At 48.3% G+C, this 11,660-nt stretch overlaps 1 protein-coding gene across 6 annotated transcripts; it reads left to right on the forward strand.

The window, feature by feature from the left end:
* Positions 1-898: 898 nt before the first annotated feature.
* On the forward strand, positions 899-11,383 carry NR2F1 (nuclear receptor subfamily 2 group F member 1). Of its 6 annotated transcripts, XM_027708409.1 has the most exons (4): positions 899-1,722; positions 4,814-5,341; positions 10,207-10,394; positions 10,479-11,383. In XM_027708409.1, exons 1-4 carry the CDS (start codon positions 1,272-1,274, stop codon positions 10,485-10,487), a joined length of 1,176 nt encoding a protein of 391 aa, XP_027564210.1. In that variant the 5' UTR covers positions 899-1,271; the 3' UTR covers positions 10,488-11,383. The 6 variants fall into 6 exon arrangements, with proteins under 6 accessions (XP_027564210.1, XP_027564209.1, XP_027564211.1 ...); XM_027708408.1 differs by having other exon boundaries at positions 10,207-11,383; XM_027708410.1 differs by lacking the exon at positions 899-1,722 and adding an exon at positions 1,926-4,121 and having other exon boundaries at positions 10,207-11,383.
* Positions 11,384-11,660: the final 277 nt, after the last annotated feature.

Raw genomic sequence — 11,660 nt, forward strand, 5'->3', positions numbered from 1 at the left:
ATTCGTCTCCTCTGCGAATTTAGTCACATCCGATTTTTTCTGCGATTTTTTTCTTTTTTTTAAAAAAAAAAAAAAAAAAAAAAAAAACAAAAAAAAAAAACCGAGAGAGAGCGCGAGCGAGCGAGCGAGACAGAGAGCGAGAGAGAGCAGCTCGGGAGAGAAAGAGCAGCGACCGGCAACCTCCTCCTTCTCCTCCTCCGCCGCCGCCGCCGCGACAGGAGATCAAACTGCCTCAGCACCCCGCCAGCCTCTGCCGCGCTCCCCAGCTCCGCCGCCCTGAATGGCTGACGGCGCCCTGCCCTGGACCTGGCCCCCGGACACCTCCATGCTCTGATCGCCGGCGGACGGCTCCTCTCTCCACCTCCCTCCTCCCCGAAAGCCCGCACCGGCACCGGCGGCAGCGGCGGCGGGAGCAGCCTCCGCGGGAGCGGCGGCGGCCGGGCCCCGGCGGCGGCGAGCGGCGAGCGGCGACCTCCTCCTTCTCTTCCTTCCCCTCCTCCTCCTCCACCTCCTCCTCCTTCTCCTCCTCCTCCTCCTCAGCGGCGCCGCGGCTTCCTCTATGCCTGCACATCCTCCGCGCTCGTAGCGCCCGGACCGCGTGTATCTGTGCCCGTGCCCGTGCGTGTGTGCGAGTGCGCGAGTGGGGAGCCGTGTGCCGGGCGTGTGCGCGCGTGTCTGCCTGCGTGTGCGTGTCCGGCGTGTTACTCTCCTGAATGCCTCTCCCGACAGCCTTGTTTGCCGTTTCTGATTTTGCAACTTGAAGTGGCGGCGGGGGGGGGGGGGGGGGGGAGAGGGGGGGGGAGAGCCGGGGGGGGGGGGGGGAGGGGGGGGGGGCGGCCGGGCGGGGGTATTTTAAGGGGGGGGGGGAGCACAGGAAAGGGCAGGGAAGGAAAGGGAAGGAAAGGGAAGGGTGGAAAAGGAAAGGGAAGGGGGGGAAAAGAGAGAGGGAGAAAATCCTCCGTCGCCCCCTCCCCCTCCCTAGAAAAAAAAAATAGCTAGACCGCGAGCGAGAGGAGGGGGGCTCGCGGCGGCGAAAAATAAATAAAATAAAGAAAACGGCAGGAGCGGCTCCAGCCGGCAGCAGCGGCGGCGGCAGCAGGGCAGCGGCGGCGGCGGCGGCAGCCGAGGCGGAGGCAGGCGGCAGGCAGGGTCCCCTCGCTCTCCGCTCGCCCCCGGCGCCCGGCCGGCCGCCTCCCCCCCGCCCCCCGCCTCTCTCCCCGGCAGCCCGCAGCGAGACGCGCCGCTCCCCAGCACTTTTTTGGGCCCGAGATATGGCAATGGTAGTTAGCAGCTGGCGAGATCCGCAGGAAGACGTTGCCGGGGGCACTCCGAGTGGCCCCAACCCCGCCGCGGCGCAGCCGGCCCGGGAGCAGCAGCCCCAGCAGCAGGGGGGCTCGGCAGCCCCACACACCCCGCAGACCCCCAGCCAGCCGGGACCCCCATCCACGCCGGGCACGGCCGGGGACAAGGGAGCGGGCCAGCAGGGCTCGGGGCAGAGCCAGCAGCACATCGAGTGTGTGGTGTGCGGGGACAAGTCCAGCGGCAAGCACTACGGCCAGTTCACCTGCGAGGGCTGCAAAAGTTTCTTCAAGAGGAGCGTCCGCAGGAACTTAACTTACACATGCCGCGCCAACAGGAACTGTCCCATCGACCAGCACCACCGCAACCAGTGCCAGTACTGCCGCCTCAAGAAGTGCCTCAAAGTGGGCATGAGGCGGGAAGGTGAATATTTCTTCCCTACTATGCTATCGCTCCCCTCTCCCCGCGGCTGTGCAGGCGTGCGTGTGCGAGGGCTCTCCGTCTGTCTGTGTCTGCCTGTCCGTACGTGCACACACACTCACTTATATGCACATACATATATATATAAATATATATATATATACGCGCTCACACGCGCGGAGTGCAAACGCACACACATATGAATATATATATACATGTATACATATATATATATACACATATATATGTATGTGTGTGTGTATATATATTTACAGCTCTTCGTGGTGATCTAGATCTCTCTCTATATTTCCATGCACACGTCAATCTCTCCCTCTGCCTGCACTCCATCTGGCAGCTTTGCGCCAGGTTCTGTTGTTATTGTCGATGGTGGTTGGTGGTGTTTTCTTTTGCTTTTCGGTTTGTGCCTCCTGCCCTCCCTCCCGCTACTCCCCACCCCCTTCCTCGGCACTGCCGCACTCGCCCTTTCCCCGCTCATTGTGCAGAGAATTTATTATTATTATTATTATTATTATTATTATTATTATTATTATTATTACGATCGCTTGATAACATTTGTCATTTAGCCGCTATCCCCGCTTCCCCCTGCGCGCGCGTGTATGCATGTGTGCGTGTGCGTGTGTTTTGGATGTGGTTTTGTCTATTGTTGGCATGAAACCGGAGGGTGGGGGGAAATACATCTTTCTTCGGTGCGAGATGTGATTCCATTCAGCTTCCTTCCCCCCAACCCTCCCCACCCCTTTTCCACCCCATCATTTCTTTTTAAACCCACAACACTTCTCAGTAGATCCATTTCTCAGGCTCATTTTTCCCGAAAGAAAGATGAAAGGCGTGTAAGTAGAGAGAGAGGAAAAGGGGTGAAGAAGATGGAAGGAAAAAAAAAAAGAGGAAATATGCTACTGTATCTCCTCTTTCCTGTGCTTTCCGGTGCCCCGGAGTGTGATTCTGTGAGAGATCTGGCCTTGTTTTCATTCCATGCGTTCAAAGCAAAGTTTGTGACTGAACTGTGTTTCTGTACTTCTGTCGTTTCTTTCTTTCCTTTTTTTTTAAGCTTGCTGCTCATTTTATTTCTTCATCAAACTCCACCCTCTCCTTAAAACCTACATACAAACCTCGATTTATAACCTATTTACCGGTTCTTCTCATTTTAGAAGTATCCGCAGCCTGCATCTGGCAGCGGGCTCCCCACCATTTCCAACTGCTCTGCTATCTCTTTTTTTCCTCCTCCTTTCCAAGAGTTGCTGTGGTTTTCCTTGAGTTCAGACTCATTCTCGTGTAGGGAGATTTCCTGCCCTCCTTTCCCCTCGAAACGTATTTTCTCAGTTTATAGTTAAAGTTTACCCTGTGACTGTCGTTAAAGATGTCCTAGAGTTACATCAGCGAAATAGTCAATTTTGCGGAGCGGGGATTACTACTGCCTTAATAGGTTTTAAAATTATATATTATATGCCACAAGAAAAGGAATGAAGCTGCAACAGATCTGAAAGAGCTCATAAATATGATGGCTCCATTGGCAGCTTCAGAGGCTGTTGTTAGGCGTCTAGGAGAGTGAGGGGAAGAAAAAAAAAAGGAAGGAGGAAAAACAAAAGTGAGACTTGTGCTCGCAGTTAAACGAAAAATAACTGCTAAGTTTACAAGCAGATTGAAGAGGGAGAGGAGGGCTGGAGGGCAGCAGCAGAGAGGTCCGGCCCGGAAGGCGAAGAGGGCTCGTTGGGGAAGAAAAGAGAAAGTTGAGAAAAATGTGGCACGCCGGAAAGATGAGTGATCTGCGTGTGCGGGTGTGTGCCAGCGAGCGTGTGCGGGTGTGCGTGCGCGTGTCTGTGTGTGCAGGGAACAAACCTGAGTAGCCGTAGCTTCCCCTGAAATTACCTTTGTTTACATGGCATGGGACTGCAACCGCTGGCACTGATGAAGTAAAACACACGCACACACCAAAAAAAAAAAAAAAACAAACAAAAAACCCAAAACAAACAAACAAACAAACAAAAACAACAAAAAAACCCCCACCACAACTTCGGTCAGCTTTCGGGACTCGAGGCATGCTCATGCTCTGTGTGGAGATGGTTAATGAATCCAGTGTTTTTGCAGTTGCAAGCTTGTGCATTCACTGTGCAACGCTGACTGCAGGCTTTTGCAGTGGCAACAGCTCACCAAAGATATTAATTACACCGTCCCCTTTTTTTTCCACGAATGTTTGGCTATTGTAAGTTTGGACCTTTTGTTTTATTTCCCCATTTCCCGTGATAATATTTAACCTTTCTCTTCCTTTTAGCAGGGAGAACTTTGCTGGGGGGGGGGAGGGGGGTCCTCTATGGAAAGCTGTTTCTATGTAATAAAGTTAGCGGTGGGAAGCTGGAGGGCTGCAACCTGTTCCAGCTTGAAGGGTAACGACGCAGTATTTTTGAAGAATACGGACACCTTGGTTTTATGAATTATTTTATTTAATATTTTATTTTACAAAGCGACACATCAGTTCACTTGTAAATATCAGTGCTACCAGGGCAATCGGCTGGGATCCACAACAGAGCTTGGCTATAATTTTTACACTTGGCTGTGATTTTTGACTCCACTTTCTTACCACCCGGAGGATTTGATTTTATTTCTTTTACGTGCGGGGCTGCCTTTTGTTGCGAAAGGGGGGGTGGGGGGGCGGGGGTTTGTGTGAGGATTTGTCTTGTTTGCCTTGGCTTTTTTTTTTTCTTTCTTTTTAATCTCTGTTTATTTTGTGAAGCCTGTCTGCATTGTGGGCGGGGGGGGGGGGGAGGGAAGAAAGGGGGGGGCGCTTGACTGCCGCTGGGCTGGGGCTGCCTGAGCAGGGGTCGGGGCTGGGGCCGGGGCCGGGGCCGGGGCCGAGGCCGGGGCCGATGCCGGGCGGGGGGCGCAATGCAGGTCGGCGGCAGCTGCCCGGCTCCGCATGCCTCTGTCTGTCCGTGCCTGTGCGTGTGCCGGGGGCGAGGCGGTGGCGGGGAGGGGAAGAAGCCGGCATTGTCTCCGGCTGGCTGACTGCGCCGCCGGGGCAATGCCTGCGAGCCTCCTGGATGCACATTTCCTCTCCTTCTCTCCTTCTTTTTGTCAGCGGTTCAGCGAGGAAGGATGCCACCCACCCAACCCAACCCCGGCCAGTACGCCCTGACCAACGGCGACCCCCTGAATGGGCACTGCTATCTCTCGGGATATATCTCCCTCCTGCTGCGGGCCGAGCCCTACCCCACCTCCCGCTACGGCAGCCAGTGCATGCAGCCCAACAACATCATGGGCATCGAGAACATCTGCGAGCTGGCCGCCCGTCTGCTCTTCAGCGCCGTCGAGTGGGCCCGCAACATCCCCTTCTTCCCCGACCTGCAGATCACCGACCAGGTGGCCTTGCTGCGGCTCACCTGGAGCGAGCTCTTCGTCCTCAACGCTGCCCAGTGCTCCATGCCCCTCCATGTGGCCCCGCTCCTGGCCGCCGCCGGCCTCCACGCCTCCCCCATGTCGGCCGACCGCGTTGTCGCCTTCATGGACCACATCCGCATCTTCCAGGAACAGGTGGAGAAGCTGAAGGCGCTGCACGTCGATTCGGCTGAGTACAGCTGCCTGAAAGCCATCGTCCTTTTCACCTCAGGTGAGGGGATGGGTGGGGGATGTGAGACATCCAAAAAAAAAAAAAAAAAGGAAAAAAGGAACAAACCACCTGTGGAAAAACAAGGAAAAAATGAAAATAGAATTATTTTTAAAGAAAAGAGGCGGCAGGCTGAGGTAGCATAGCACTTGACAGGGGTACACTCCAGTCCGAGGATCGATCTCCCCCTCATACCCACAGATACTGGCTTTTTTAACGCACAGCCCCTCCAAAAAAAAAAAAAAAAAAAAAAAAAACAACCAAACCTAAATAACCCAAATCAAATTAAGTGTAGGCGGTGAAAACATGCATGTTAACAATTTTTCCCTGTGATAGATGGTTCGAATTAACTAGCGGGAAAGTTGCATTAGTGTCGCCTTTGAAGTGCTCTGGTCGTAACCTATAAAAATATAATATGTATACTATTATTGTAACCTGCGAGGGAGAATTTATAAACATCAAAGGAGAACTATGCGGAGGAAATATAGGAAATGGAAACAAGGTGAAATAAGAGGCTGGACAGTGTAATTTTTTTATTATTATTCTAATTATCACCATGATATGGCTAATTGCCACTTTTTCTGCTTGTTTTCTTTTTTCTTTTGTTTTCCTTTTTCTTTTATATACTCACTCTCCCCATCTCCTCTCTTGTTCTCATTTCTCCCCTCTTTTCCAAACCAGCTTTCTCAATTAGCAATAACTAAACAGTTCCAATAAATGTGACTTAAAACTAGGCCAGGGCAAAATTGAAAGTATTCCTGAACAGAGATGGCAAATTGTTCAAAGGTCTTGTTTAACACTGAGCAGTTTATAATCCATCAATATTTGTTGCCTTTCATGCATGAAAGATAGTATTTACATTGTATTAAAATGACTCCTAAATTTGCACAATATTGTAATGTAGCAAATGTAGTATTAATATCGATTTGAACATCAGATAATTTATTTAGACAGGAGTATCTAATTTGTATGCAGGGAGGTCGGAGACGTGTACTGTGACTGCCCCCTTTTACTTCCAGTGCAAATGCAGTCTCTCAGTGTTGGAGGGAATATTTCTTTGCAAAGGATAACTTGCAAATCTTAGAACAAATGGAAGATTTACTGAATAGCCAGATCGACATTTTAATGTATTTTATCATAATAAGTCTTCTCGATGGAAACATGTTTTTGAAGAGTGACAAAGAGACCTGCCAGCATTTATCAGGCTGATTTAACTCCACAGCCTGCCTGTAGACTCACAGACCTTCCCTTCCCATTCATTTCAGGGTGCTCATCAATACACAGGGACAGTCGAGGAGAACCTTTCCTTTTTTTTTTTTTTTTTTTTTTTTCAGATCCAACTTGAGAAATTCTTCCCAAGCAGAGCTGGGAAGATGACTGGCTTGTGTTTCAGCCTTTCTACCAGCCAAAGGCCCTTAGAAAGAGGCTGCCCCTGATGGGGACATATTTGAGGGGATATTTTACTTTCTCCTATCTTTCTTTTCTCTCTCTCTGCTCTCTCCAATCTCCCCCCTTAACCTGCCCAAACGAGCAATGTTGGCTAGAAACAGGGTAAATGGTTTTAGAGGACCCTTTCATTTACATATATTAAAGAAATGTAATGACTCTTGTGAGGGAAGAATCCCCTTTCCACAATGGAACTGAGAGTGAATGAGGCTCAGGAAGAGAACAATAATATTATTTTGGAGCAGGATCACACGAGGCATTTCAGAAAATGGAAATACAGCTGTCAGGAGTAATCTACCGCTTACCCCCATCCGCACATTTCAACTTCTCACCAAACTTGTTTTGATTGCTTATCCAGAAGGGAATTCATGGGAAGCCTTTCTCAAAGTCATCCAGCTTTTAAACTAACTTTGACTGATGGAAAAGACATTTTTAGGCACAGTGTCCAAATTCCTTTGCTGAGGACTAAGTGTTTAAAGCTGGCATGGGTTTCTCCTGTTGTGATTTTTACATTCGGGCTCCAGAGAGCATGTATTTAATCTGTAAAATTCTGGACACCATCCAAAAACTAGGTCATAACCCAAAACCTGCTCCTTTCTCACCTACTTTCCCCTTCCTTCCACTCTCCTCCTCCTCCTCCACCCCTCTATCCCTCACCCCCATCCCTCCACATCCCCACTGCCAAACTTTAGTGTTATTAATTCCTGTATCTACCTTTTCCTCATCATAAATAAACGTTTCCAGGAAGAGATAGAGACAGATAACATAAATTCAATAAATCTATTTGCAGCGCAATAAGAGCTTTGATTTCTAGTTAGGTGGCAGCTGATTACATCTATATTTTCTGAACACTAAGCTCTTCTGAACGTGTAACATGAAATACATACCCACCACTACGAAGGGGAAGGCTGGAATGTGTTGAACAGTAATGGTTATTTATTTACATAATTTCTTTTCCATAGACTGCAAGAAGAAATATAGAGCTTTCCCTTATTGACACACTGCCACATAAAAAACCGAGGCACACACAGGATTTTCACATTAGCCCACTTTCTGGGATGCAATAATAATTCACCTCCAGTAAACATGGATTGTGTTGTTTCTCCCATGGATTGCACCTCTCTGGGCTGCATAATCAAATCGAGCTGTGGATCCCTTAATGATTATTATTTTTAATCTTGTTCTGAGGGGAGAGTTAAGCCTTCTCACCGCCACCTTTAAGGATATAGAATGAAACCCAAGGCATATGCCAGTCCATTTAAAATAATTAAAGCTCAATAGATATTATTGGCATAAGAAAATTCTGAGTGTTTGGAGGTCTAAGGCAAAACCCAAGGCATATTTTTCAAACATGCACACACCAGGCTGCTGCCCTTTTAGAGAGCAAGTTCCCCATCCATATTGTCCAGTGACCTGCAGTTATAGGTGCACTTATCGTAAATGTCTGATAAATATTTTACTAACCTTAAGGGTATGACATATGGGGCATAAAGAAAAAAGCCCTGCCAGGGTGCCGGTAAGACCCTTTCATATTGCATTGTTTGGAAGTTGAATAGGATCCTAATGCATAATGGGCAGATAATGCATGTAAAATAGCAAGATATATGTAAATATGGAATGTGATTTGTGGCAATCAACATATGAACAGCCCTGTGTTTTTGATATGTATTGCAAACAAGAACAGGCCCCAGCTTTTGATAGATATATATGTTGCAACCTGGTGCTTTAGATGTTGCAAAATATCATTGCTTTAAAGGTACAGTATGGATTAGTGGAGCAGCCTGGCTCAGATAATTGTGCATCTGAGGGATGCCAAGTCCGCAGCTCAGGTCAAAGGTTCTCCTCCTCAGAAGTTCCTGAATTATGGCTTGTTTTACTTGTATTTTTGCTCGAGGCCATAGTATTGTAGATGAAGGTATTCAGAAATCTTTGTAAAGTCAGTTCTTGATAGGGAAAGACTTAAACTCCAAAAATGCCTTTGTGACAGATTTTTTTTTTTTAGCTTTGAATAATTTATTAATTTGTTGTGTCTTTCCAGGGTCATAAGTCTACATTCACATTTTTGTAATGTCCTTTTGGGGGCCATTAACATGCACTAATTCATACATGGATCTATATATTAGCCAAGGCTGGCTTTGATCTGTTTTAAACAGCACTGCTAGCTGACTGCCTTGCTCTGATCTTGATGGTTCGGGGTTTTTTTTCTTTTTCATTTTTTTAAAAAGTATTTAATATTAATCTTGTAAACAATGTGGATAGTTTCCACCATCTGGGCACACCCACCACTTTTCCTTGACTGTGGTTTCCTGAGCAAGTCCCTTAACAAGCAGCCGGTGAACAATTTTCCCTTGGTTTGGGTTATGTGTTCACAGAGATAGGGTATATGCTTGTATGTGTCTCTGTGTGTGTGCAAACGCACAGATGTATCTATACCTCCCTGCTTGTATCTGTGTACACACAGAATAATGTGTATAGATACAAATGCATGGATGTGAAGGGTTTCTGCTCTTGGGTTAGTACACCTTTGCCTGGGTCGTATAGTTCTGCAAGGTGCAAGGTGTATGTTCCTGTAGGGAGAGAGTCTCACTGGCTACTTTTAGGCAAGGCTTATCCACCGCAGCTCTCCCAAGCTTTGTGTCTGAGAGCTGCAGATACCTGCTGAGTGCAAGCTAGGACTAACCCAGCCACCAGATTTATCACACAACCCACAAACACTTGGCCAATTTGTGATCGCTGGCAGCATGGCAGGGACAGAGAAGTCCCCCTTGCACCCCAGCATCCCCTGGCCGGCTCCCTGCCAGTCGCTGCAGGTCCCAGCCGCTGCCTCCCTGTGATATGCAGCCATGTCAACAAAATCCCTCTGTCTCTCTTTGCTTGTGCCCACCTCTGCCTATAATCATATTATTATTAATATTATTATTATTTTCCCCAATACCCCTATTTTTCCTCCACTCAGTGTTATTTAACAGGGGCTGGTCCAGGTTTTCAGCATCCTGGTGGTGGGCTCCCTGGAGTGGGAATCACGCTCACCAGCACAGAGTGTCCATAGAGGGGGATATGGAAAGGAAGCATGGGGGGCTGTGTGTGTGTGGCTGAGACGAGCGGGGTGTGAGCATCCCACCGCGTCATGGATCAAAATACCCATGGTAGTGAAGAGGCACAGAGAGGTCACGTTATTTATTCAGCAGCGGTGCACGGGATGGGTTGGGGTGGGATGAGAGGGGGTGGGCTAGTGTGGGGTGAGACGGGATGGGGGAATGCGCCTTTGCCGTGCCCTCCATCCTAGCGGCGTTTCCCTGTGTGCTTCCCAGTCACTAACCGTCTTCCCCCCGCTTCCTCCTCCTCCTCCACCTCCTCCCTCCACTTCCCCCCCGCCTGCCGCCGTTCTGCGGCTGCCTCCGCGGGCGCGGTGCGGTGGGCAGACGCCTGTGGCCTGTCGGATGCTGCGCATATCGAGAGCCTTCAGGAGAAGTCACAGTGCGCGCTAGAGGAGTACGTGCGGAGCCAGTACCCCAACCAGCCCAGCCGCTTCGGGAAGCTGCTGCTGCGGCTGCCCTCCCTGCGCACCGTCTCCTCCTCCGTCATCGAGCAGCTCTTCTTCGTCCGCTTGGTAGGTAAAACCCCCATCGAAACCCTCATCAGGGATATGCTACTGTCTGGGAGCAGCTTCAACTGGCCTTACATGTCCATCCAGTGCTCCTAGAGCCCGTCCCGCATCCCCGGCAGAGAGGCGGCGGAGCGGCGGAGACGGGAGCGCTCGCACCGAGGGGCAGTCGGGGTGCGGGTGGGCCCGGGAGGTGGACACTGAACAAAAGAAAGGGCCAAGTGGGAGCAGAGATGTGGCCGTGTAGGGGAGAAGAACGGACCTCTCGTCCGTAGAGGTTGTGGTGTTTCCCTTTTTCTTATTTTTTTTTTCATTTGGCCTATTTTTTTTTTGAGAGGAGGAAAAAAGAAATAAATAATATTAATAAAGGAGACAAAAAAAAAAATTAAAAAAAAATGAGTATTGAGGGGATATTAATCAAACCTGAAGGGGATACTGGATCTTCCAGGATTTATTGTGGACTGTTGCTGATATATGCTGTACAGTAAACCAACAAAACAAAAAAGCATTGAAACTGAACTGAACCTTGTGTAGAATGAAAAAAAAACCCAAAAGAAGTAAACAAAGAAAAAAATTCTACGCGCAAACACTTACCACGAACATTGTTACTCATTTTGTAATATATTAGTCTTTATTTTCATTTTTGGTAAAAGTTAAAACATCATACATGCATAAAGAAAAAAAAGAAAGGAGAATTAGGGGAAAATAACATTTTCCAAATAATTATAAAAAAAATTGTCCTGTGTCTATGTATCTATATCTGTTTTGTATTTTTTTCTGGTTCCAAACCAGGTTTCCTGTGATTCTATACTAATAATTTTTTGATATAACCCTTTGCTTCTTATAATGAGTGCGATATATGTTGTCAAAACTGTTCTTCAAGAATTAAAATTGAAGTAAGAATTTAAACAAAAAATAAAAGAATTTAGCAACCCCCCCCTACTTATCACCCCACAAACCATGAGTCTTGTTGTTGGAAACATGCTAACAATTCATCCTCCCAAAAAACAAAAAAACCCCACAAACCAAACAATAACAACAAAAAATCTCACCTGGATTTTTAACTCTGTACTGGTGCTAAAAAAGAGAACTTAAAAAATACTTGTGAGATCTAGCCAAGTTGTGTAAACTACATGATGCTCCAAAACGGACTTGACTGGGCTTAAGCTTAGGGCTGAGCTGCCAAGGCCTAGGAAGAGGAAGCGGGAGGTGCAGTGTGATGCCTTAGGTGACCTTGCCTCGCTGGAACTACACCGCAGACTCCCTACCAAG

This window comes from Neopelma chrysocephalum, unplaced genomic scaffold, assembly GCF_003984885.1.
Source record: "Neopelma chrysocephalum unplaced genomic scaffold, ASM398488v2 Primary Assembly neopelma1_96216, whole genome shotgun sequence".
NCBI classification, from domain to species: Eukaryota; Metazoa; Chordata; class Aves; order Passeriformes; family Pipridae; genus Neopelma; species Neopelma chrysocephalum.